Genomic DNA, 27,063 nt, shown 5'->3' with positions numbered 1-27,063 from the left:
TTTCCATATAGAGATCATATTCCTGCTCCAAGAGGCCATTACTGAGCTGAGAGATGTCATTGCTGCACTGAGGACCTATAGGCACATATAGGTTGAATGAAACTCTAGTTCTACCTGGAAGCCCAAACATGGGATGGGTCAGTGAGTGTGGCTCTCTTCCTAGTCTCAGGCTATGCCTGTGGCACTCTGATTCTACTCTCAAGGCATTGGACCTGGGCAGATGTGACAAATTCAAAGAACTATGATTTTGACTCAAGGGTTTGTAGATTTCCTTTCTCACTCTAATTTCAGTGTCTAAAATCCTCACAACCGTGAACAATCTGAGTATTTGATGAGACAGGGCTGAATATTGCAGTTTTTCTCCTAGAAATCGTTTGAAGGCATTTGCTTTAAATTGATTGGAAAAATATGGTATAACCGTTTGCACAAACTTGGGACAAATGATATTGGGATAATGATCTACCAGAATAGGGACATTTTACCCTTATTTTCTGGGACAAAACCAAGGAATCTCTATCATGACCAGCCTTCAGGCCTCCTGAAATATATTTCTCACAGTGTCCTATTCTTATGCTGAGGAGCCTGAGGTCCCTGTGTGAGGATTAGACAGTGGAATGTTATGTGTGTAAGGGAATCAGCTTAATGTGTCTGTCCATGTCTGAATTTATTGCAGAAATTGAAAAGTACCAAGAAGGGGAAGAAGATCAAAACCCACCATGCCCCAGGTAACTTTCAGCAATTGTGGTTGCTTAATTCTGTGTTAACACCTAGAGACAACAGGTCCAGGGAAAACAGTGTGTTTGATTTCATGTTTTCAATAAAGGCTGAATTACTCCTACTGACATTGCTATTGGGTTTCATTGCAGTAGACATTTCAGTTTCCATTTCTTCCTCCCCTTATCATTTACTAATGTACCATAGGTTGACCATACCTCAGAAGTTGTACACTTACGGCAACCGCATGGAATTTTAAGCACATTTGATGGAAAACTATTGAGTTCACTCTTCTCATGATCACTGTTTGCTGTGTATCGTGAGGGCACTAACTCAGAGTGTCCTTTTACTCCCTTATCAGTGTGTCACCTGGCCAATTCACTGAGCTCACTTTCTCTCTCTCTCTCTCTCTCTGTCTCTCTCTGTCTCTCTCTCTCTCTCTCTGTCTTTCTCTTTCACTGTTTTCTACCTGGCCCTGTTCTATCCCAACATAAAGGCAATAATTTTTTTACCTCATTAATGGATCTATCCTTTTCGTTTTTGGACCACTTCCTTATGTTACCCCTGAAATCTAGTTGGGGCTGTGTGGTGTCTGATTTTCCCTGGCTGCTTCTTTAGTTTTGTCTCCTTTTCCAGGCTCAACGGGGTGCTGATGGAAGCAGAAGAGCCTGAAGTCTTGCAGGACTCACTGGATAGATGTTATTCGACTCCTTCAACTTACTTTGAACTACATGCCTCATTCCAGCACTACAGAAGTGCCTTTTACTCATTTGAGGAACAGAACGTCAGCTTGGCCCTTGACGTGGAAAATAGGTTTTTTACTTCGACAGTGATAAGGCACCATCTGGCTTTCCAGATGGGAGTCATATTCCCACACTAAGCAGCCCTTCCTAAGCTGAGAGATGTCATTGCTGCAGGCAGGACCTATAGGCACATGTAGGTTTGAATGAAACCGTAGTTCCCTTTGGAAGCCCAGACACAGGATGGGAAAGTGGGCGTGGCTCTATTCCTATTCTCAGACCATTCCAGTGGCCACCTGTGCCCATTCTGAAGACATTGGACCCAAGTTAGGTGTGACACGTTCACATGACTATGTAGCACATGCCAGGAGTGATCTGCCAGACATTCTAATTGGAACCAGATATCTCTGGGTAGCTACAAAGTTCCTCAGGTATTTCATTTTGCAGGCATGTCTCTGAGCTTCTATACCTGCTCAAGGTCAGTGTCATCTTTGTATTTAGCTCATCCAAAGGTGTTACCCTGGTTTCAATGAACCTACCCCCATTCTTTGTATCTTCAGTGTTGGTTTGTTTTAGCTGATCCATCTGTAACACAGGAGGGATCCTTGGCTGAGGATTGTATTTCAGAACCACTGACTACTCTTGACAGTTGTTAACCCACTAGGCTCCTTTGAGTAGAGAAGCCACAGTCCCTCAGCCTCCAATTGATATCAATACTTAGGAAGACCACAGCTAGATGGACAAACAGCATTGAGAGGCCTTAGCCCTACTCCTTTCAATTCCATCCTGTAAAGAACAGGAGTCAGGAGCCGCTGGCAAGAGACAGCATGTCACCCGGGACTCTGCCAGTGCAGAATGTGAACAATGCCATGTTCTTGCAGAAAACGCCTAGCCTGAGTTTCATAGGAGGTAATCACCAGACAACTGCAGCATGTAGAACACTGAGCAGGACAACTGACCTTTCTCCTTCTCACAGTCCACGTCACCACGAATCACACAACAAAAAGGAGGAGAGATATTTTGGGTTCAAAAGAAGTAAATGATAATGTTGCTACATTTCTTTAGTTATTTTGAACCCCAAATATTTCCTCATCTTTTTGTTGTTGTCATTGATTGTGGTGACATGGACTTGTTTGTAGAGGATGGGTCAGCTGTCTGGCTCAATGGTCTACATTCTGAAGTTGTCTGAAAATGTCTTCATGATGAAATTCAGCCTAAACGTTTTGTCAAGAACACTGCAGAGTTAATACTGTGAGTTTCCAACCTCAGCCCATCTGTGGGCAGAGAAGGTCTAGTTTGTCCATCAGCATTATCATGATATCAGGACTGGTGACTTGGTTAAGGAGGGATCTAGGAGATCTATCCCTTTTAGAGACACCTTACTTATAATGAAGTATTTGGGAGAGTGGTTTTTAAAAGTATAAATGTCCTGTGTTCCAATGATCATCCTCTAAACATTTTATCATTTATTAATAATCCCTGCCTGTGTCTATTATTATATTCATATCTCTACACTGGAAATTTTCTGTGTCAAGTTTTACTGGGCCTTTGTTTTTGCTAGTGTCTGTTGTTGAAAAAAAAAACATTCTCTGCCTGAGTTTTAATTTTTGTCCAAAGTTATTTTAATCTATACAATTAAAAACTTTTGCCTATCACTCTGGACTGTTGGATTGTTTTTTACATTCAGTGTTATAATCTTTTGTTATGCTGATTGGTTTTGGTGGGTACTGATGCGAATTAATAAAAACCTTTTCATTTCCCTGTTTATTTTCTAATCTCTTCCACCTTGTAGGCTATGTTTACCATATGTAGCAGAATGCATTTACTCCATTTCTTGGTTCTAGTTATTTATATTCTTTGTGAGAGTGTGTGTCTGTGTGTCTGTGTGTGTGTGTGTGCCTCTGGCATTTAAGAAGGGTTATGTAGCTCATGCTTGATATTGACTAAAAATGTTTCATAGTTTTCCCCCCTTTGAACTAGACACACTTGTAATATTTGGTTTATACGTTTTAAATTATGACTTTCAACGTCAAATATTTCCATATGACAGTCAATTATATGATGTGTTTTCTTTTTCCTACCTGCTTTACCTGCCACTTCTCATAATAGTATTTGAACCTAAACATATACCAGTGACATTGTGTGGTTGTCATCTTGCCCACACCTTGGTTTTTGCTTTAGATCCACAATTAAATATATTAAATAAAGTGAATGTCACAGTCATCACTTGCTGAGTGGTACTCATCCTTAACAGAGTCCTCATGAGGGAATCAGGTCTCGCTGAGTTTAGCATGTTTAATAATCTTCCTCACGGTCTTGATACATGGATCGCATTACTGGATATAAGGTGCTTGCCCAAAATGATTTTTCTTGCGTTTTTAGGAGCTATTGTCTTCCTTGCAGAACATACATGGTGTATGTTCTCGTTGTGGGATTCTATTTTGTTCTACCAGGACCTATAATTTCTGCCAGTTACTTCATTTGTTTGTTCTCTTCACCATGAGTCTCCAGAGGATGCTTCCTTTGTCCATGCCTCCCCATCTCCCAGCAATTCTGCCTTCCCAAGACTGGCACCTCTGGTCCTCTGCATGGTGAAGCCCCTTCCTTTCAATTCCCCAGTAGCCAGTGCTCTAATCCACCAGGTCTCAGGCATGATCTGTGTTTCTCCACATGCTCTTTCTGAGGATAGTTTTACCTGTGTTCTGTCATGAACAGGCCCTCCCTGCTGTCCTGGCCTCGATTTGCATAGTGTTTCCTGCTCCCTCTGCCCTTGTGTGGCTCCCAGACCCGGTTAAAGAAAATCACCTGAGGGCCACAGTGTTCCCTAGCCCTGGTGTTTAGGGGCAGGGTTACGGGTGGGATTTTGGACTCTCTAAGTTAACCCCTAGGGCTTTGAAGTGTCTGTTGAGAGATTCAGCTGTTATCATCCTAGGTGGACTTGCTCTCTCCTATCCTCCTACTTCAAATGCAGAACTTCAATCGTGTACAAAAGAAGACCGAGTCATATAATAGAACACACCCTTATTAATTGGCTGGCTTCACCAATCCTCTCATGGCTGAACTTTTAAAAATACACTCTTAGCCACATACCTATGAAATGTATATGTGTGTGTATACATATGTGAATTTGCTTCTGAGATTATGGAGGCTGAAATTCCCAAGATGGAAGGAAAGCTGGATACCCAGGAAAGCATTTGTTTCCTCTTAGGCCTCTTAGTTCTCTCCTGGCCTTTGATTGATTGCATGAGTCCCTCCCCCGTTAAGGGGGGCAATCTGCTTCACTTAGTCTGCCCATCCCGATGTTAATCATATGCGAAACCTCTCTGGAACACAACCAGAATCACATTTGGCCGAATGTCCCGGTACCCTGGTGCTTGGTCACAGTGACACGTGCAAGTAACTATCACACTTGCCCTTTGTCACATTTGTCATTTCCCCTGTTTTTCTCCCAATCTGCAGCTTATATTTGCTCTCTTAATACTGTCTTGTGTTGAGCAAAAACTTCTAATTTTTATAAAGTTGAATTTATCAATATTTTCTTTAATGGTTTGTGTTTCTTGATAACAAAGAACACTTTGCCTGTGTCGTGAAGATTTTGTCTTATATTTTCTGCTACACTTTCTCTAGTTTTATAGTTTATATTTAGTTGCATAATCCATTTTGAGTTAGTTTTTGTCAGTATTGAGGTTCAGGTGAATCTTTTTCCTTTGGGGATATGCATGTCCAGTTGTTTCTATACAATTTGTTGACAAGAGAATGCCTTCTCCACTGAATCATATTTGCACCTTTGTCAATCCATTGGGTGGTTGAGACTGGCCTGAGGGCTGTCCTGGTGTTTGGACAGAGAGACAGGGCATGAAGTAGGGTGGTTCTTATGGGAAAAATTAAGGAAGGCACATTTTTCCATGAGACATAGGAAGCCCCAAGCACAACTGGGGTACCCTCTACCAGCATGTTGTAGCACACTCATCTCTGCTGTCTGGGAATAAATTTGTTCAAGAAGGTGCAGTACTTGTACACAGACAACTACAGAACATTGCTCGAGGAGACTAAGGGAGACCTAAATCAACGGAAAGACATCTTGCATCCATGGGTTGGAAGTTGTAACATGGTTAAGATAAAAATACAACTCAAAGCAATCCACAGACTCAATACAATCCTATCAAAAGTGGCCTTTTTTACAGGAATGCCGGAGAAGAACTTCATGTTCCTAAAAAATAGCAAGTATCACCCCAAAACAAAAGCAATCTTGAAATGCAAGAAGGAACGTTCTCTATTCCAAAGGTCTTTAACTCCTCTCAGCAATACTTGATAGTCTTCAGTATATAGGCTTTCACACCTTTTTTTTTTCTTCTTTTGTTTCTAGACACGATCTCACTCTTTCACTCAGGTTGGAGTACAGTGGCAAGATCACAGCTCACTGCAGCATGGAATTTCAGGCCGATGACATCCTAGGGTCTCATCCACTGAGTACCTGGGACTACAGGCTCACACCACCACACCCGGATAATTTTTCTGATTTTCAGTAGAGATGAGGTCTCACTATGTTGCCTAAGCTAGTTTCAAGCTTCTGAGCTCAAGCGACCCTCCTGCCACGGCCTTCCTAAGTGCTAGGATTTGAAGCTGAGCCTGGCTGGCTTTCACAGCTTTGCTATGTAGTTTATATTTCTTGATACTATGGCGAGCCTGGCTGGCTTTCACAACTTTGCTATGTAGTTTATATTTCTTGATGCTATGGCGAGCCTGGCTGGCTTTCACATCTTTGCTATGTAGTTTCTATTTCTTGGTGTTATTATAAATGTCTATGAAAGGAATCTTTTAAAAATTTTGTATTAAAATTATATATTTAAGGAATTACATATATTATATATATTTAAGGAATACAACCTGAGGACTACATATACATATAAACATACATATACACATACACATACACATACATATACATATACATATACATATACACAAAGAACTAATGCCTACTAGGTGAGGGGCTGCCTTGTGAGCAAACCCAAGGTCCTTGGCTCACAAAGCCTTGTGTAGAAGGATGGAGGGATCAGCAAGGTGGGCACACAGCAGGTTCTGTCTTTAGGGTGGGCACCTGCCCACTCGGGTCTCTGGCAATCCTGACCAGGCTTCATGATGGGTGAGGTGAGCTAGGAATGGGAAAGTGGATGACCTCAGATCCAGAGACTGTAGTTGTCACCTGGGGACCTGGCATGTGCGTGGGGGAGTCTCCCACTGATTTGGCCCTGGGCCAATGCCCAAACATGCACAAGGACAGAACTCTTGGCCTCGATGTTTTAGGAGCCCTCAGTCTTCTAAAGAGGGTTTGTGGTGGGGAAGAATGTTCAACAAAACAGAAGAGTTATGGGTACTCTAGCTTGGCAACAGAGAATACTTCCTTGTGCTACTAAATGACAATATTTGACAATTATGGATGACACAATTGAGCAACAGCTTTCACTGTTTAACAAGCAGTGTCTCTGGAACACTAGGTTAGTGCTGTCGGAAGTGGACTGAAAAGTCGGTGGTTTGAGCCCATCCAGTCTCATTAATGTTTCTAGCTGATGTGACCTTCCCTCTGAAGAGTCTCTTCCTTGGACCAAATATATCTGAAAGCTTCTCTTCTTCTTGTCTCTTGTCTATTTTCCAAGGTGCCTCTTTGTTGCTTGGGGCAAAAAAAGTTCATTATTAATCCACACCCAGCAAACATCTACCCTTACTTATCCCGGTTTTCAGGGTTTTGAGTTTGTTTGATTGTTTGTTTGTTTTCTCAGCTTCTCATATTTGGAATACTGGAAATTCCTAAAGTGGAGAACGACAGAGCCTGAATCACACCTATGGTGAAGCCACAGGCTCTGGGTGAAAAACCTCATCTGCTAGCGTTTAAAGTTAAACACATTAATTTTCTGTGCTTCCATTTCTATCTGTCTAATGGGCTAAATCAGAACACTTAATTTGTCCAATGTTTAAATGAGCAGTGCAGGAAAAGCGTGGAGCCAATGCCTGTCACATAGCAATTGGTCAACACGCATGAGCTCCTATCAGCGTCACGGCCTCCAGCATTTCAATTAGGCTTTGATCTCTGAAATGTCCTTCCTGATATGAATGGGTCATTCTTCAGACATTCTCTAACCGATGGCCATGAAATTGCTCCAGTGTGTATTATTACAAATACAACTGCAGGGACCAGACTGACACATGTATCTGTCATGCATCACTTGTCTATTTCTCCGTAGATACCTGGAGATGGAATTGTCAGACCAAAGTATTTATACATTTCTGATTTTGCTAATTTCTATCCAAATTACTATGAAAAGAAGCTGTAACAAGTCATACTTTTAATATTTTATGAGAATTCTTTTTTTCTCCATCTTCTGGCCAAAACTGGGAAGTACTTGCCTACCATTTCCTCTGAACTTACTTTTGCCAGCATTTCTGTAGTCACACAGTGGGACCACATTGCATGCATGACATCAAACATAAATCCTTAAATGAAAAGAGGGGTTCACATGACTGTATAAAAATTTATATTCAAAATACAAAAATGCAAATATATATGTGTATACAAATACATATATACACACATACATATATGGGAAAGGAATTTTTTTATTTGGATGCTTTATCAAAGTTATATAGACTTGAAAATTTGTTTAGTAAAACAGCAGTCCCTTTGTGGACTCCCAGAGTTTCATCACATAGAAGCAATTATTTAGTTATTTATCTCCTCATGTCTAAATAGATATTATTACTTTTTGATTTTCAAGTGTAGGCACTATCTCTCCTTCACATACTTGCTCACCACCACCACCCCCAAACATGCCTCTCACTACCTTACCCTCTAACATGTCTGTGCCCTAGTTTGAGAGCCAACTACTACATTATTGTAACTTGTATATGTTATTCAGAGTTCAGTCACATTGGATATACATAGCGGGAACAAAAGGCCAGTATCTTCAGGGACTCTCTCTCAAGTGGATAAGCTTCAGAGATTTTTGTAATCTTTGGTCACCCTCCCCATCTTTTTCCTATTCCGGGTAAGTACTGGATCTGATGGGCCCAGCTCAGGTCAGGCACTCTCTCCTTGAGCAGGGGAGAGCAGGACATCTTCATCTGTAGTACCAAGAAGACACTGTCCAAAGAAGGACAGGTATTTCTAAGACAGAAAAGTCAATATGGGGTATCGGTACGCAAAACGAGGACATGAAAAAAATCACGTCTGTTCTGTGAGGGGAGTATGCAGTAGAGGGTGGATTCAGAGTGGGAGGGGAGTGTTTTGAGAGATATGGGCCATGGATAGTCCTCTATGGGCTGGAGACACGCAAGACTGTGGGGTCTCTCAGTGGCAGGGAGCTGACGAGAATCTGCCCTCCCCAACCTGGGAGACGGTGAGGGGACTGTCTTGGTCACCAGACAGAAATGGGGTCTGGGCCAGGACAGTTCTGGTGGGAAAGAAAGAACAAGACATCTTCTCCTTAAGGTAAGGTCCTGAGTTCAGGTCTTGGTAGGGAGGGAGGTTACCTTGGGCACTGGCCCCTGAAGATGGTTGGCCAGATAAGCGCACTGCAATCTTATGTTCTATAAACTTGTAGTTCTAGTAAAAGAATGACTGCAGTAAAGGGTCTTTAGGAAGAGGAGGTGGAAGACCTGATTTGGGTTGGGGGCTCCAAGAAGAATGTCTGTCCTGCTGTGCAGAAGCCTTCTGCATAACCTCCCTGGTGCCCTTGCTCAGTCTCCTGGCCAGAACCCCAGAGTCCCTGCCCTGTGCGCCCTGGAAGTACACAGTGAGTTCAGCCAAGTCATCTCCAGCCAGGACTCATTCCTGGACATTTCTGTGGCCTTGGGTGCCCTGGCCTTCTCCCAGCCCTGTCCTGAAGGCAATCATCCTGCAAGGCAATGGGGGAAGGAGGCCACTTGACAGTTGACTCTGAGTGGCTCCACAAGGTCCTGATTTAGCTCCTAGTCACTTGCAAACCTATATGCCCCCATCTCATCCCCCAAACGATGAAAAGAAACTTTGCCAGGACTCATGCCAGACAAATAGGATGGGACCATTCCACAGAGCCAAGTTCATAGGACATCAATAAGAGATGGAAACCACCTGCTGGAAGGTGTCACAGTGGGAACCTTGGGGGCAGGGAGCAGTCACTGAACTGTCAGGGTGAATCCTGGCTCCTGGCCCTCACACACCCTTTCTCCCCCTCCCTCCTTCTCTCCTCCCTCCTGTCTGCTCTTTCCCCTCTCTCCCCTGCATCCCTCAGGTGCCTTCCATGGGCCCTCACCCCTCCTTTTCAGAGGCTCCAAAGTGAGCCCTCAAAATACTTGGTAACCTCGGGCATTTCCAAAACTGCAGAGATTTGGCCACACCATTTTTAGGAGCTAGGAACATCCTCCAGAGCTCTTGCCTAAATTTTTCTGCTGATGAGAAGAGAACAAAAGAGTTTCCATCTGATCTGGTCCTAAGGCAACTGCTCCTTGGAGCAGAGTCTGGGCAGGAAGAAGGGGGTTGCCCAGGGCCCCAGACTTGCCCCTCCCAGCTGCTCTGCTCCTCTCCCCTTCACTGTGGGAGAGCTGGCCAGGGACCAGGAACCTCTGTTCTCCACAGATGCTGGGATCTCAGGCTCAAATCTAAATATTGGCAGATGTAGAAGGCTAAGGGAGGCAATTCCCTGGAGAGAGGTGTCAGGATTTGGGACAGGAGCAGCATCTTGTTGCCATCCACAGAGACCCCAAGGACAGGAATCCACTGGTAGCCAGTTGGAGGGGATCCCATGAAAAGAAAATGAAATGTGCGCATTAGAACTGGAGCCAAGAGCAGGAGCTGAAAAACTGCACCGTCCTAAGGGATGAAGGAATTAGGGAATCCCGGAAGTAAAGTTTTTCATATAGGTCATTTCTTCCAAAGAGACACAGGGCAACGGCCCAATGATGGGAATAAAAGAAAACTCGGGGTCTAGGATTGAGGGGAGGCAGCCTTTTCAGTGGAGGAGACCTGTCACCTGGAGGCCCAGGGTCACCCTGAGAGGGGAGGGGTCTTGCTGGGTCACTGGGTCCGGGACTCCAATTGCACACAGCCAGTGGCCTGGAGGGTGGGTGACCATGACTGGGGCAATTTCCCCCATTCTGCTTAGGGAGCAATAGGAACATCACTGGCATTATTCAGAAAGGTCCCACTGAGACTTGAATGCTGATCACGGTACTCAGAGTCCAAAGCGCTCACCATTACATCATGGAACCTCACAATAGCTCCTAACTGGAGGGCACTGAGTTCATATAGCAGCCGTAGTTCCCACGCAACTATGTTCATGCATTTCCTCTGATCCCTCAAGCAACACCGAGGAAGGTGGACCTGTGAGGGAGGAGCCGTCCTCTTTCTTTCTCTGCCCTCTCCTTTGATCAACTTTTACCATTTCGTTTGCACCTTAGAAAATCAGGCAAAATCCAGTTTGGGCTTAGGGCCAGAGAAGAGCCCTTGAGGCCTCCCTCATGGAAAACATACTCTCTCAGTTTACCAGAGTTTCCTGTACCAAGGGGAAATTTCTGCACACAGTAATGTTATACTCTTTTTGCCTTCCCTCTTTTCCCTTTGCCCGGGGAGGCCAGATGATTGTCAGAACAGGACTTGGGACTTCCTGGGTGCCTCACTCCCTTCCTCTATGTAATAAATAATAAATACCTGACACCAAGCAAGTGGGATTGGGAGGCAGGGAAGCTTTCATTTTCTTTTTCATATACTTTTATGCATTTGTTTGGTTGGTTTTCGCAAGATTTTCTCACCAGAAATGGAGATTTGTTGGATTGAAAATAAAAAGTGATCAGCCACGTTTCACATTCAACATTTATTGAACCCCTGCTGATAAAGCACTTGCCAGCTTCAATGGGTCTGCTAGAGATAAGAGTACACAATCCCTGACTTACAGATATCTCATCTCAACTAAAGCCTAGGTTATCTGAAGGGGAGACTATCAATGGCAAATACAGGCTCCTCCTGTGGAAAGAAATTCTGCTTCCTGAAGCTGGTGGTCTCTTCTCCCACCAGTTCAAAGAAGCTTCTCTGGCACTGTGGATCTGCCCTCCCTGCCCCAAATGGTTAGGGTATGTGCCACTGAGGCTGAGGGCATATGTGGGAAATTCAGACATTCTCTAACACCTGCTGTTTCTTCCCAAGCAGGTGAATCCTTGGTGAAGCAGGACAGCAAGCAGATCCAGGTGGACCTCCAGGACCTGGTCTATGAGACTTGTGGCCGAAGCAAGAATGAGGCTGAACGGGAGGAAACCACCAGTCCCGGTAAGAGCACAGGGTGTGGGGCTCCCCTTCCCTCCCTGGAGTCAGCTGTCACATTTGGGTGCTGTTGGCCAATTCCACACCAGACAAGTAGTGGGGAAGAGGAGGACAGGAGGTTAATAGGAGAACTCTTACCCAAGATGAGGCTGAATATAAGTTTGAATTTCTACAATTAGTTTGTGGCATACTGCTAATAATAATAATAATCATAAAAAGTTCTATCCAACTGATTATTATAGAAATACTAAGGCCTACTTTGAGACCACATGAGGTTTTGGAAACATGCAAACCATAAGTTAAAAATAATTTTGTTTTGCATTATAAAAGGACTACAACTATAGGGTCAGCCACCACACTGAAAACCAGAAGAGAAGAAAAACACAGTTTCTCTCATTCTTGAGGAAGTATAGTGTGTCAGTTAAGAGAAAAGATCCTGGGGCCAGACTGGTTGGTTCAAATCCCAATTTGTAAACTTTCCTATGCCCCAGTTTCTTCAAATGTTAAAATAGTAATAAAGGAACTACCTACCCCATCAGGTACTAATGTCAATTAAATGAGTAAATTCTTATAAAATGCTTTAGAACAGTGCCTGGCATCGGATAAAATGCTGTGGATTAGTTGTCATTCTGACTACCACTGCCCTAATACACTGATGTTAACATGCTGATATATTTAGTCGAAGTCTTATTTTCCTTTGCCCATTTTTCACACAGTTGTAACCCAATAAACTTTTAAATTATACTAAAAAGTAGAGAGCATTAAACTTGCAGCATGCAGAAATAGCTTGCCCTACATTCTTGTGGCTATCCTAACTGGATAAGGCCATGTTAATGTCTTAAGAAACATCAGTGTGTGTGGAATGAACACAGGACGTTGGAGGATTTGAATTGTGGCTCTGTCATGTGCTAGTTTGAGTGACCTAGAACAAGCTAGTTTACCACCTCTCTTTAAGTTTTGGTTTCCCCAGTCAGTAAAATAGAAAGTAGTGAAACCCAATTTGTGGACATAAGGAGGATAAGAAATATTGTATTTGAATGCCTAGCACAGTGTCAGGGTTGAATAAAGTACTACTTCACCTTATTCCCTAATAATTATTGTCCTCATGACCAAACCAGCCTCCTCTCAAAGGCAGTGGCCACAACAGCACATCCAACTTTTAATTAGGAAGACATCTTTGTCTTTTGTCAGAGTGTGAGGAGCACAACAGCCTCAAGGAAATGGTCCTGGTGGAGGGGCTGTGCTCTGAGCAGGGGTGCTGGGGCTCAATGCTGGCTAGTTCCTCCGAGAGGAAACCCTTGGAGAACCAGCTAGGGAAGCAGGAAGAGTTCCGGGTATATGGGAAGTCAGAAAACATCTCAGTCCTATGAAAGGACATCAACGATCTGAAGGCCCAGCTGCAGAATGCCAACAAGGTCATTCAAAACCTCAAGATCCGCGTCTGGTCCCTCTCGGTTACAAGTGATTATTTGTCTAGTCTGAAAAGACCCCAGAAGCTGAGAGCTGTTGGCACCCTGGAGGGGTCTTCACCTCACAGTGTCACTGATGAGGATGAGGTGTGGCTGTCTGATGGCACTGGGGCTTTCTAATCTCCAGGACTTCAGGCCAAAAAGGACCTGGAGAGTCTCATCCAGAGAGTATCCCAGCTGGAGGCCCAGCTCCCAAAAAATCAACTAGAAGTGAAGCTGGCTGAGGAGGTGAGATCAGCCTCATGGCCTGGGTTAGGATGGCAAGGTTTGGGCACTTTCTGGATTGAAAATGTGTAAGTTTGTGCTTGGTGTAGGGTAGCTCAGGCAGTTGGAAGAAAGAACATGTCTGAGTATTCACAAGGACACTGATTTAAATGGTAGATATAGGTCTGCAGAAAAGACAGGTAGGCAAGCAAGAGGGCATAGGATGATGTCCCAGCATCTGGGAGATACCAGATCTCAGGGATTTCCTCTTAGGGATATATTAGTAAAGTAATAGTATATATGGTATAGTATAGTATAGTAGTAATACTGGAATCAGATTGCCTAGCTCTGATGCTTACTACCCATTCAACCTTCTTAACCTTTCTGAGCCTTTGTCATTACCTATTAAATGAGGATGATAAGAGAACCCATCTCAAAGGGTGGATATTAGGTTTCAACGAATTAATACAAGTGCTGGCCAGGCGTGGTGGCTCATGCGTGTAATCCCAGCAATTTGGGAGGCTGAGGTGGGCAGAACACCTGAGGTCAGGAGTTCAAGACCAGGCTACCCAACACGGTGAAACCCTGTCTCTACTAAAAATATAAAAATTAGCTGGGCATGGTGGTGCATGCCTGTAATCCCAGCTACTCAGGAGGCTGAGGCAGGAGAACCTCTTGAACCTGGGAGGTGGAGGTTGCAGTGAGCCGAGATGGCATCACTGCATTCCAGCCTGGGTGGCAGAACCAGACTGTCTCAAAAAAAACAAAAAAAAAGTTAATACAAGTGCTTAGAATAGTGCCTAGCATATATTAAGCACTCAATGCTATTTGCCATAGTTAAAAGTGTTATTGATACTTTGTGTTGAAAACAGACATTCATCTTGGTATGTGTCCTGGTTACCTATTGCTAAGTAATAACCACTCTAAAACTTAGTGACTTCAAACAATACTTTATTATGCTTCATGGTTGTGTGGTTTGACTGGGCTCAGCTGGGTGGCTCTCACTTAGGGTCTCTTGTTTTGGGTCTCATCAGTTGATGGCATGAGAGTTAATGAGATACCCATGATTGCAAAATACAGTCACCCACAGTATCACAACATAGAAGAAATTCAGGCATCAGGTGGTGGTTAAAACAGAAGACATGAAGGGTCTTATCTAGACTTAGGATGAAATGATTCTAATTATTCATTGAGTATCTACTGTGAATCTCTCTGATACTGCTGCTGTAAGGGATGTGAAATGCAGAGCTATCTTCATTCTCACAGACCTTACGACTTATCTAGGGACATAAAATTAACATATATATGTTAATTTTGTGTGTGTGTATATATATATATATATATATACAATTGAAGAACAGTGGCATGGTAAATTTTTTGTTTTGTTTTGTTTTGAGACAGAGTCTCACTCTGTCACCCAGGCTGGAGTGCAGTGGTGCCATCTCAGCTCACTGCAACCTCTACCTCCCAGGTTCAAGCAATTCTCCTGCCTCAGCCTCCCAGGTAGCTGGGATTACAGGCATGTGCCACCATTCCCAGGTAATTTTTTATGTGTTTTTAGTAGAGGAGGGGGTTTCACCATATTGGCCAGGCTGGTCTCGAACTCCTGACCTTGTAATCTGCCTGCCTTGGCCTCCCAAAGCGCTGGGATTACAGGCATGAGCCACCACACCCAGCCCATGCTAAATTTTTTAGTGAAATATTTTATCAGGGTAGAATTTACTCTTAAATACCTCCTATGGCTTATGTGCTGAATTCAGCTTGGGGGAGTTCCTTAGAGATGTTCTCATAGAAATGTCTACAGAAGCCCCCATAACTTGTCATCCACTTTTTTCATACTTACTGTTTCCTCTTCTGTCCTGCATTAGGAAATATGATTCCCTGATTTAGGATCAGGCCCGGGGAACTGTCTTACCTACAGCAAAAAATACGAGAAGGGAGAGGTATTTGTTATCTTCTCACCCAGCATGCAAAAGATACAGTAAAATCTTTTGAGGATCTCCTAAGGAGCAATGACATTGACTACTACCTGGGACAGAGCTTCCGGGAGCAACTCACCCAGGGAAGCCAGCTGACAGAGACGCTCACCAGCAAACTCAGCACCAGTAAGTTGGCCACAGGGCTTTGGATTACACTCAGTCACCCCCACAGTTCCAGCCCCTGGTGGCCACCACATCTCCACTGCAACTTTTTAATCTAGGGTCCTGTTTCTATTTCATTTCCTGGGGCTAATACAGGATCAAAACTGCTCAGTGGGGAGCATGGAGAGGAACACACAGGGCTGGAGATGCCATGGTTACAACTCTAGAAACTTCACCACTCATGAAATGTGACCTGTGGGGCAGGGGCAGCATCTCTCTGGTGCTAAGAGGGAGTAGGGGACATGAGATGGAAGGGCCTTGAAACAGGAGGAAGAGCCATGAACTAAGAATTGCAAGACCCAAGCTCTAGCCCGGATGCTGCTAAATGGTGCATTTAGCCACCAACTCGCTAAATGCCTTATCCTTGTGGTGTCTGCGTTTATGACATGATGAGCATCCAGCCTACAAATGTATCCAAGCGTTTGCTAAAACGTGACTGTCCACAGTCTACATAACTACATAAGATCAATTATCTTTGGGAGTCAAAGGGTGGGATTCACAGTCAGATGCCATAGCTGGTGCTGTGGTTCTAAGCTGCCTATGTGTCACCTGTCCCAGAGCAGGGATGAACCCTGTGCAGTGGGAAAAGGGGCTCATCATTTCCTCTTCTGAATCCTTCTACAATTACCCTTTTTGCTCCAACCTTATGATGTCAGGAACTGAACTTGATTAACAGCATTTCACAGCAGAAAAATCTAATAGCCACACAAACGAGCCCACTGAACGTGGCCATCTTTTTCTTGGCTACTTCATCCTGCATAGGCAAAGCATAACATCTGTCTCCCTCCCTGCCAATGAGCAGTCCACCAGTCTGTCAGGGATTCAGCACACTTGGTGGTAACCAACACTGTCTACAGTGTGAGAGCACCAGGTCTAGAGCCCGTGAACATATCTACCTGTTAACTGATGAGACATACACATCAGAGAAATAACAGTAAATACATTTCCAAAAAATAAGCAAGCAGAGCTTTCCCTCAGTCTTTCATGTGTAACATGTACCCATGTTGTTTTTTTTAAACTCTGCAATCCAGCCCGAGCCATGCAGAGCAACACAGTGTGTGGCTGCCCTTCGCAAGCACACAAATGCAGAAGTGCTTACTTTCTCCCAACTGCTTCTGCAGCTTCTGCAGCTCCTGCTGAGCTTCAGCCAAGGGGACCACCGGTGTCTCACAGCCTCCAAGGAGGGGAGGGCCAGTGGGGCTGAAAGGCAGGAAGCTGGATGGAGCTGAGGGCAATGCTGCCTGAGGAAGGCTAGCCAGCTTGGGTATGGAGTGAAAATGAAAGCCTAGAAATGGAAAGGTAGGGAGAAAAGAGATACATCATCAAGAGAAAATGAGAGAAAAAATGGGTAAAAGATTGAGAAGGTAAAACCATTCCCTGAACAGACATCTGCAGAGTGGCTATCACCTAGTGTGGTACAGGATGAGACAGCCATGAGTGACCATTGCTACCAGAGAGGCTGGCCTGGCTGACCTTCCCTCTTCTCTGCGGCCAGGGCTGTCCTGCATACATCCTCTATGTACATCTTGAAGGCAATTGGCTGAAGAAGGTAAGGTGGCATTATTGAGCCCCATCCCAGACATCCTGGGCATGGACAAGTCAGGAAGCCTGAATGCTCTCAAGGGCCCCTGGGGCTCTGCTCCCAGCATATATCAGTCCTTGGCCCTGGGACAAGACTCTTTCCCCACCTAGAACTCCTCTCTGATGGCATCAGGTCCCATCCTGAGTAGGAGAGACGTGAACAAAGGCTGTTGGGAAATTTTCATTACTAGTGCATGCAGTTCAGGACTCTGATGGAAACAAACTTCACAATTCCAAATCAACGTGTTCATTCACCAAATTAAACATAGATGCCTTGGTAGAGTGGCTTAGACAAAATGGCTTGCAAACCCTTCTGGGCATTTAAATCACATAGCAAAAACTCTTAATATATGTAGATACTTTAGGCCTTCTTGATTCTGTCTAGGCCTTAATGTAGACTTACAGAATTATAAATTCTTGGAACAGGAAATTTGCATTTTAAAAAAGGTCTTCCCTGGTGATCTTTAGGCAGCCCATCTACAGACAGGTTTCTAGAAACCCTGGCAAGTTTCAATGTTTAAAACTGTTTCCTCTTCCCTAAAAGCAATTAAAGGGCAGGTAGCCAATGGAGGCGGAGCAGAAACCAAGGCTGACCCGTAGAGAATGTCTAGTGTAGAAGACAATGATTACATCCTAAAACACATCCCAGTGGTGCTGACACCATTTCAGATCAATACTGCAAATGCACTCAAATTGCCAGGTAACAGCCCAAGCATTCTTTGAGGAGGCATTCTGATTTTTAAATCCTCTGTTATTCATCTTCTGCTCTGTTTGAACCCAAAACATTTAAGCAGATGTCTACAATTCTGGAAGCACCACTTTTCCTCATGATTCTGGTGCAGCTGCTGCCCACTCTGGCCTAGAAACTTTGAAACCAGTATCAGGAAGCATTGGAACACTTCCTCTTCCTTAAGATTTTGGTTGAATTGCCTTCAAGGAAATGAGGGCAGCAAAAGAAAGCACTGCGTTTTCTGGAAGCACCTCTACTCAAGTCAAACCTCACAACAAACCACACTGAAGGCAGCCAGCCAGCTATGGTGGGAGGTAGGAGGTGAAGACAAGGTTTGCCTTTTCCTTGCCATCCCTGGTACAGGGCTGTGAATGAGCAGTGTACGCTCCGGCAACTAAGGTGGACTTGTAAATGAAATGCACCTCTTTAATTGCCCCCAAGATATTCACTATGTACAAATCAAGGACTGCCAATCCATTCATACATACATTAATGGTAACGTACTACGAACAGAACCTTGTCTGAGGCTGTTCTTGGCATCCTTGGCTATGAAATAAGTAGCACTGCCTCTTGCAGAGGATCACCATGCAGATTTAATGGGTAACATACACAGTCGATCAGTAGATGTGAATTTATTTTCATCCTATGGCTGTTGTAATCCTGGGAGAAACATTTTGCCTCTTTGCTCCCAGGATAAAATGAGAGAAAAGCAATAAAAATGTTTCTTTTTAAATGATTAGCCAATTACTGGTCAAAGCTGGTATGCAGATCAAAACCTGATGGGGATTACTTATTTTCTAAACTATTTTCTTAAATCAGACACAATTGGTGAATGAGAGTGGTTTCTTGATTCTGTCTGGGTTTTGATGCATTTAGGCTCCTAACAGTCCAAACCTCCGTCCTTGAAGAAAAGTCAAACAGGCAGCAGAGAAAGAGGAGATGAAGCTTCTGCCCCATTGGCTGTTGCATACCAGAATGGGCCTGGTTGGCCTCCTTGGGGGGATTCTGGGGAGTTGGCAAGCTGATGGGGTTGCTCCTGGATTCAGCTTTAACCCCCTGAGATGCAGTGGTTGATGATGGTTTAGAAAACAATACAGCAGAATGACTCGAATGATGGATGGAATCTATAAAACCCATGAATGAAAGAAAACGTTTGATGTTCTACAGAGAATTGGAATCCTGGCCTTACATTTACCCAGGGGTACCAGGGCTAGAGTCTTGCTTTCAGGGAAAGAACCAAGCACAAGCACTGTTTGCGTGTTCATTTCCTTGCTTGCAGACAGCTCCTACAGCGAGGCAAACCACCTTAGGGACAATAGTGGTGCTCTGAGCTCTGAAACATGAAAATGGCAACGCCAAAGATATCAGGCAAGCCTAGCAGCATCTGTGGACACCCACATATACTTAGGGAACACTGCTCAGGAATAAGTGGCAAGATCATTGTAGCAGAGATGAGGGAGGTTTTCCATCTTAAAGAAGATCTATCCAAAAGAGTCACCGAGGAAGAAGAGTCTGCCTGATCTTCTCACTCTCCTCACAATGGCTCACCTTGTGCCCAACGGCATGTACATGCCCATGGAGGCCAGGGTGACAGAGGGAACTTGTAGAGTCAGGAGCAGAGCAAAGATCCTGATCCACTGGTGCCTGTGCATGGCACTTGGCCCCACAGCCATGTTCAGCCTGATACACATCATGGTGGAGCTATAAGGCCTGTTTCCTGAGGTCTCCACTCAGTCTAGACAAAGACGGTATCCATGCAGAAAGTGGAGGCTACCTGAGTGACCAGGAGTTTTCTTCTCTTCATAGTGTGTGTACTCACTGGTTATGTCCATGTCAGAGCAGGCTTCCAGCTCATCAGACAGGAAAGAGGTGCTGCTGGGAGAGCGGTGGGAGTCAGACAAGGCATGGCTGCTGGAGCGTGTGAGGGACTGAGCATCCAGCTTGGCCCGCAGGACTTCAATCACTTTCTCTTTCTCCTGCAGCTCCCTGCTGAGCCTGGTGGGGAGAAGGGGGAGAACAGGTAAAACCAAAGTCACCCAAACTAACCTGTCCTAACTATGGCTCATAGGAAAAGCCAAGTAAGCCAAGGGGACCATGCCTGCAGAGAATAATGGAAATAACCCACCTCTGCTTAGGGATGGAGCACAGGTGGGGTGTAGATGGAGAGAGAATAGCGACCCAGTGCTCTGGCCACATGATATGCTGACGACAAGCAAAGACATAGCTAGCCTTCCTTTTAAGGCACTCCTGCTTAAAGTATGATCCCTGGAACAGCTGCAGCCGGCGAACTCTTTGTTACCATCTCCAACAACACAAGCATAAACATTGAAAGCAAGCATTGAGAAACACAGAGCAAACCATTGTCCCAACATCCAAGAGCATGATAAGTGGAATCAGGTAGTTAACTGAATTCAGACCAATGTTTCTATGATGGATTAGAAATAAAAACAAAACAAAACAAAAAACAACACTCTGTCCTTCACTACATATATTTTCAGAAGCATTTACGTAGTCTGAGACACAAGCATGACACAAAGAACCCCACCTAGTGGCTACAATGCACTCTGAGCCCATATTTCATTGATCATTATATGAAGCAACTCACTGAGATCTGGGTCCTGAGGCACTGCAGCCTCCTGGTGAGCTCTAGGCCTCTTTCACCAGGTACTGTCATATGATTTCTTTTTTCCCCCAGGGCAATTGAGTGACTATTAAACTAGCTGTCAACCCAACTTGGGGCAGGCCAACTTTGGAAAAAGCTCATCCTACTTATGAAACACACAGCAGGAAAGCAGGACCCTTAGTGGGGCAGAAGACTCTTGAAACCTAGTTAGTTCACTTTTAGCTCAGACTGTTTCTAGGTAACTAAGCCTGGAGAATTAATGTGCCAATGTAATTAAACCAAAAGAGAAGAAAGAATCTAGTTAAAAACAACAGTGAGGTGTTCAATGAATGCATGAATTCAATACATTCAGCACTTTCCTTTATTCCCCTTGATTTGTGGAGTTGCCGCCACCCTTGACCTTTTGGGCCTCAGTCCCAATCTCTTTCCCAGATTCCCCTCTGAATTACCTGAGGGCCAGTGGCTCAAGTCCAGCTTGATCTTTCTCACTTTTATGATCCTCTGCAAACCAAATTTAGAAAGAAACTATAAGAAATTAGGCTGGTCTCACTTCCCGCATTACAAACGCAGGAGCCTATCTGGAGACAGAGTAGTGAGCATTTCATGTGTGCATCTAGAATAGTTATTCTGGAAGGCCTCAGGTTGTGTCTCTACACAGGTGACCCCACTGTCCCTGACCTGCTAGTCATCATCATGACTTCCTCTGCCCTAAATCAGGGTAAAACATTTAAAATGTCTTTTGTTCCATTAATCATGAGGCCCTTGCCCAGCTGCCCTGTGGGACACTCCAGCCTCCATGTCCTGCTGCAGACTAGCACCCCAGTGCATATGTCCCACCACAGCTTTCATGCAGAACCTGCACTGGTCTCTGAGGAGATGACAAGGAGCCCTGGCCCACCTCTGCACCTGCCACCAGAAGGAGGCCTGGGTGGCTCCCAAGTCTGATCCTACTTTACTCCCTTGGATATTCTCTGGAAATTCTGAGTAGAGGACCTCAATAATAACCAATGTAGCCCTTGAACTACTGCAACCAGTGCCTAAACCATGTATAAAAGAGCATGGCACTTTATCCATATGTGGAGTACATGCATGTACATTACCATGCCATAAACGGAGACACCACAAAGATAAGGCATTTAGCAAGTTGGTGGCAGCATCCAGCCTAGAGCTTGGGTCTTGCAATTCTTAGTTTGTGGGTCTTCCTCCTGTTTCAAGGCCCTTCCATCTCATGTCCCCTACTCCCTCTTAGCACCAGAGGGATGCTGCCCCTGCCCCACAGGTCACATTTCGTGAGTGGTGAAGTTTCTAGAGTTGTAACCATGGCATCTCCAGCCCTGTGTGTTCCTCTCCATGCTCCCCACTGAGCAGTCTTGATCCTGTATTAGCCCCAGGAAATGAAATGGAAACAGGACCCTAGGTTAAAAAGTTGCAGTGGAGATGTGGTGGCCACCAGGGGCTGGAACTGTGGGGGTGACTGAGAGTATTCCAAAGCCCTGTGGCCAACTTACTGGTGCTGAGTTTGCTGTCGAGCATCTCTGTCAGCTGGCTTCCCTGGGCGAGTTGCTCCCGGAAGCTCTGTCCCAGGTAGTAGTCAATGTCATTGCTCCTTAGGAGATCCTCAAAAGATTTTACTGTATCTTTTGCATGCTGGGTGAGAAGATAATAAATACCTCTCCCTTCTCATATTTTTTGCCGTAGGTAAGACAGTTCCCCGGGCCTGATCCTAAATTAGGGAATCATATTTCCTAATGCAGGACAGAAGAGGAAAGAGTGGATGATAAGTTATGGGGGCTTCTGTAGACATTTCTATGAGAACATCTCTAAGGAACTCCTCCAAGCTGAATTCCAACACATAAGCCATAAGAGGTATTTAAGACTAAATTCTACCCTGATAAAGTATTTCACTAAAAAATTTAGCATGGGCTGGGTGTGGTGGCTCATGCCTGTAATCCCAGCGCTTTGGGAGGCTGAGGCAGGCAGATCACAAGGTCAGGAGTTCGAGACCAGCCTGGCCAATGTGGTGAAACCCCTCCTCTACTAAAAACATAAAAAAATTAGCGGGGCATGGTGGCAGATGCCTGTAATCCCAGCTACTTGGGAGGCTGAGGGAGGAGAATTGCTTGAACCTGGGAGGTAGAGGTTGCAGTGAGCTGAGATGGCACCACTGCACTCCAGCCTGGGTGACAGAGTGAGACTCTGTATCAAAACAAAACAAAACAAAACAAAAAATTTACCATGCCACTGTTCTTCAACTGTTATATATATGTTAATTATATGTCCCTAGATAAATCATAAAGTCTGTGAGAATGAAGATAGTTCTGCATTTCACATCCCTTACAGCACCAGTATCACAGAGATTCACAGCAGATACTCAATGAATAATTAGAATCATTTCATCCTAAGTCTAGATAGGACCTTTCATGTCTTCTGTTTTAACCACCACCTGGTGCCTGAATTTCTTCTGTTGTGATACTTGTGGCTGACTGTGTTTTACAATCATGGCCATCCCATAAATTCTCATGCCATCAAGTGATGAGACCCAAAACAAGAGACCCTAAGTGAGAGCCACCCAGCTGAGCCCAGTCAAACCACAGAACCATGAAGCATAATAAAGTATTGTTTGAAGTCATTAAGTTTTAGAGTGGTTATTACTTAGCAATAGGTAACCAGAACACATACCAAGATGAATGTCTGTGTTTTCGACACAAAGTGTCAATAACACTTATAACTATGGCAAATAGCATTGAGTGCTTAATATATGCTAGGCACTATTCTAGGCACTTGTACTAATTTTTTTTTTTTTTTTTTTTTTTTTTTTTTGAGAGAGTCTTGCTCTGTCACCCAGGCTGGAGTACAGTGGTGCCATCTCGGCTCACTGCAACCTCCACTTCCTAGGTTCAAGCGGTTCCCCTGCTTTAGCCTCCTGAGTAGCTGGGATTACAGGCATGCACCACCATGCCCAGCTAATTTTTGTATTTTTAGTAGAGACAGGGTTTCACCATGTTGGGTAGCCTGGTCTCGGACTCCTGACCTCAGGTGTTCTGCCCGCCTTGGCCTCCCAAAGTGCTGGGATTACAGGCATGAGCCACCACGCCTGGCCAGCACTTGTATTAATTCATTTAAACCTAATATCCACCCTTTGAGATGAGTTCTCTTATCATCTCATTTAATAGGTAAGGACAAAGGCTCAGAAAGGTTAAGAAGGTTGGGTAGTAAGCATCAGAGCTAGGCAATCTGATTCCAGTATTACTACTATACTATACTATACCATATATACTATTACTTTACTAATATATCCCTGAGAGGAATTCCCTGAGACCTGGTATCTCCCAGATACTGGGACATCATACTATGTCCTCCTGCTTGTCTACCTGTCTTTTCTGCAGACCTATATCTACCATTTAAATCAGTGTCCTTGTGAATACCCAGACATGTTCTTTCTTCCAACTGCCTGAGCTACCCTACACCAAGCACAAACTTACACATTTTCAATCCAGAAAATGCCCAAACAGTGCCATCCTTACCAAGGCCACGAGACTGATCTTACCTCCTCAGCCAGCTTCACTTCTAGTTGATTTTTTGGGAGCTGGGCCTCCAGCTGGGATACTCTCTTGATGAGACTCTCCAGGTCCTTTTTGGCCTGAAGTCCTGGAGAGTAGAAAGCCCCAGTGCCATCAGACAGCCACACCTCATCCTCATCAGTGACACTGTGAGGTGAAGACCCCTCCAGGGTGCCAACAGCTCTCAGCTTCCAGGGTCTTTCCAGACTAGACAAATAATCACTTGTAACCAAGAGGGACCAGACCCAGATCTTGAGGTTTTGAGTGACCTTGTTGGCATTCTGCAGCTAGGCCTTCAGATCTTTGATGTCCTTTCATAGGACTGAGATGTTTTCTGACTTTCCATATACGCAGAACTCTTCCTGCTTCCCTAGCTGGTTCTCCAAGGGCTTCCTCTCTGAGGAACTAGCCAGCGTTGAGCCCCGGCACCCCTGCTCAGAGCACAGCCCCTCCATCAGGACCATTTCCTTGGGGCTGTTGTGCTCCTCACACTCTGACAAAAGACAAAGATGTCTTCCTAAATAAAAGTTGGATGTGCTGTTGTGGCCACTGCCTTTGAGAAGAGCCAGGTTTGGTCATGAGGACAATAATTACTAGGGAATAAGGTGAAGTAGTACTTTATTCAACCCTGACACTGTGCCAGGCATTCAAATACAGTATTTCTTATCCTCCTTATACCTACAAGTTAGGTTTCACCACTTTCTATTTTACTGACTGGGGAAACCAAAACTTAAAGAGAGGTGGTAAACTAGCTTGTTCTAGATCACTCAAACCAGCACATGGCAGAGCCACAATTCAAATCCTCTAACGTCCTGTGTTCATTCCACACACACTGATGTTTCTTAAGACATTAACATGGCCTTATCTAGTTAGGATAGCCACAAGAATGTAGGGCAAGCTATTTCTGCATGCTGCAAGTTTAATGCACTCTACTTTTTAGTATAATTTAAAAGTTTATTGGGTTACAACTGTGTGAAAAATAGGCAAAGGAAAATAAGACTTCGACTAAATATATCAGCATGTTAACATCAGTGTATTAGGGCAGTGGTAGTCAGAATCACAACTAATCCACAGCATTTTACCTGATGCCAGGCACAGTTCTAAAGCATTTTATAAGAATTTACTCATTTAATTGACATTAGTACCTGATGGGGTAGGTAGTTCCTTTATCACTATTTTAACATTTGAAGAAACTGGGACACTGGAAAGTTTACAAATTGGGATTTGAACCAACCAGTCTGGCCCCAGCATCGTTTCTCTGAACTGCCACACTATACTTCCTCAAGAATGAGAGAGACTGTGTTTTTCTTCTCTTCTGGTTTCCAATGTGGTGGGTGGCCCTATAGTTGTAGTCCTTTTATAATGCAAAACAAAATTATTTTTTGTTTTGCAAAACTTATGGTTTGCATGTTTCCAAAACCTCATATGGTCTCTAAGTAGGCCTTAGTATTTCTATAATAATCAGTTGTATAGAACTTTATATTATTATTATTATTATTATTATTAGCAGTGTGCCACAAACTAATTGTAGAAATTCAAACTTATACTCAGCCTCATCTTGGGTAAGAGTTCTCCTATTAACCTCCTGTCCTCCTCTTCCCCACTACTTGTCAGGTGTGGAATTGGCCAACAGCACCCAAATGTGACAGCTGACTCCAGGGAGGGAAGGGGAGCCCCACACCCTGTGCTCTTACCGGGACTGGTGGTTTCCTCCCGTTCAGCCTCATTCTTGCTTCGGCCACAAGTCTCATAGCCCAGGTCCTGGAGGTCCACCTGGACCTGTTTGCTGTCCTGCTTCACCAAGGATTCACCTGCTTGGGAAGAGACAGCAGGTGTTAGAGAATGTCTGCATTTCCCACATATGCCCTCAGCCTCAATGGCACATACCCTAACCTTTTGGGGCAGGGAGGGCAGATCCACAGTGTGAGAGAAGTTTCTTTGAACTGGTGGGAGAAGAGACCACCAGCTTCAGGAAGCAGAATTTCTTTCCACAGGAGGAGCCTGCATTTGCCATTGATAATCTCCCCTTCACATAACCTAGGCCTTAGCTGGGACAAGGTATCTGTAAGTCTGGGATTGTGTACTCTCATCTCTAGCAGCCCCATTGAAGCTGGCAAGTGCTTTATCAGCAAGGGTTCAATAAATGTTGAATGGAGCTGAACTCATTTAGAGTCCCAAGACACCTACACCTGTACTGTCCAATAAGGTAGTTAGTAGCCACATATGGCCACTTTATACTAAATTAACTAAAATTAAATAAAACCAACTGTCCAAGTTGCACTAGCCACACTTCATGTGCTCAATAACCATGTCATGTCGGTATAGAACACACAGAACTTATAAGATGTACAGGCTAGTTCTTTCCTAATAAGTCATAGTTACCTACTAAGTATAACTCTGTATTTCTCCAGCTCGTTAGCCTGAGCAAAGACAGTGGCTTCTGATAGCAGCAGCTTCTCCTGAAGATCTTGATAGCGTTGTTTGCACTGTGACAGCTGGGAGCGCAGGTGCTGGGTGGACCCTGGTGGGCTAAACGCTGATTGAGGCCCAGGGTCACGAGGCTGGGACTGGTTATCCAACTGTGAAAGGGGCCAAGACAGGGATCAGGACAGTCCGAGGTCACCCCCATGCAGTGACGACCACTGCCCCTTCTGAAATCTGTTGACTTTACTCAAGTCTGTCACAGCACTTCTCATGCCATTTGGCAGTGACTTGCTTTCCAGATGGAGCTCCTGGAGTGCTGGGATAATGTTTTCTTCATATCTGTATCCACAGCACACAGCACAGCGCCAATCAAGTCTACAGAGGAGCTCTCAGGAAATGTTTTCTCAGCGGTCAAAAAGAGAAGGGGTGGAACCCTCCACTCATCTCCCCTCACATTCTGTCCCATTGATTCTCTCAGAATCCCCTGTATTCTCCATTTTACTGAATCTTCAGCATGGCTCCTTCCCTAAACAGGAACCCAATAATCTATCTGAGGTCCAGGAACAGACACCTGTGATGAGCTGTGACA

General features: G+C 44.5%; 2 protein-coding genes across 21 annotated transcripts in view; one reads left to right on the top strand and one right to left on the bottom strand.

Moving 5' to 3' along the window:
- LOC134760003 (neuroblastoma breakpoint family member 3-like) overlaps positions 1–3,109 on the top strand; it is a 53,484-nt gene extending 50,375 nt beyond the window's left edge. For all 9 annotated transcript variants that reach the window (XM_063715364.1, XM_063715359.1, XM_063715360.1 and 6 more), the window contains 2 exons: positions 674–725; positions 1,351–3,109. In XM_063715364.1, the coding sequence (XP_063571434.1) occupies positions 674–725; positions 1,351–1,594 (296 nt within the window). In that variant the 3' untranslated portion in view covers positions 1,595–3,109. The remainder of the gene's footprint in view (positions 1–673; positions 726–1,350) is intronic.
- An 8,175-nt stretch (positions 3,110–11,284) lies between these two features.
- LOC134759406 (myomegalin-like) lies at positions 11,285–27,055 on the bottom strand. Of its 12 annotated transcripts, none has more exons than XM_063715401.1 (9): positions 26,433–27,055; positions 25,745–25,864; positions 24,038–24,138; positions 21,999–22,235; positions 20,940–20,991; positions 19,687–19,862; positions 16,656–16,841; positions 15,259–15,330; positions 11,285–11,809 (listed from the first exon to the last, which is right to left on the bottom strand). In XM_063715401.1, the coding sequence occupies exons 4-8, from the start codon at positions 22,021–22,023 to the stop codon at positions 15,308–15,310; spliced, it is 462 nt and encodes a 153-aa protein (XP_063571471.1). In that variant the 5' UTR covers positions 22,024–22,235; positions 24,038–24,138; positions 25,745–25,864; positions 26,433–27,055; the 3' UTR covers positions 11,285–11,809; positions 15,259–15,307. The 12 variants fall into 12 exon arrangements, 8 of the variants coding, with proteins under 8 accessions (XP_063571471.1, XP_063571470.1, XP_063571465.1 ...); XR_010136920.1 differs by lacking the exon at positions 16,656–16,841 and adding an exon at positions 19,993–20,169 and having other exon boundaries at positions 11,796–11,809; XM_063715400.1 differs by lacking the exon at positions 11,285–11,809 and having other exon boundaries at positions 14,363–15,330.
- Positions 27,056–27,063: the final 8 nt, after the last annotated feature.

The sequence above is a fragment of the Pongo abelii genome, chromosome 15, assembly GCF_028885655.2.
Source record: "Pongo abelii isolate AG06213 chromosome 15, NHGRI_mPonAbe1-v2.0_pri, whole genome shotgun sequence".
Taxonomy (NCBI): Eukaryota; Metazoa; Chordata; class Mammalia; order Primates; family Hominidae; genus Pongo; species Pongo abelii.
The sequence above is the reverse complement of the archived record's forward strand: the minus strand, read 5'-3'. Positions and strand labels throughout refer to the sequence as shown.

Coding starts and splice junctions, on each gene's coding strand:
- LOC134759406 (XM_063715394.1), bottom strand. CDS start 26,679: ATGGGGGTGACCTCGGACTGTCCTGATCCCTGTCTTGGCCCCTTTCAC. Junction 25,865..26,432: donor TACAGAGTTATACTTAGTAG/GTAACTATGACT, acceptor TCTCTTCCCAAG/CAGGTGAATCCTTGGTGAAG. Junction 24,544..25,744: donor GGAGGAAACCACCAGTCCCG/GTAAGAGCACAG, acceptor GTCTTTTGTCAG/AGTGTGAGGAGCACAACAGC.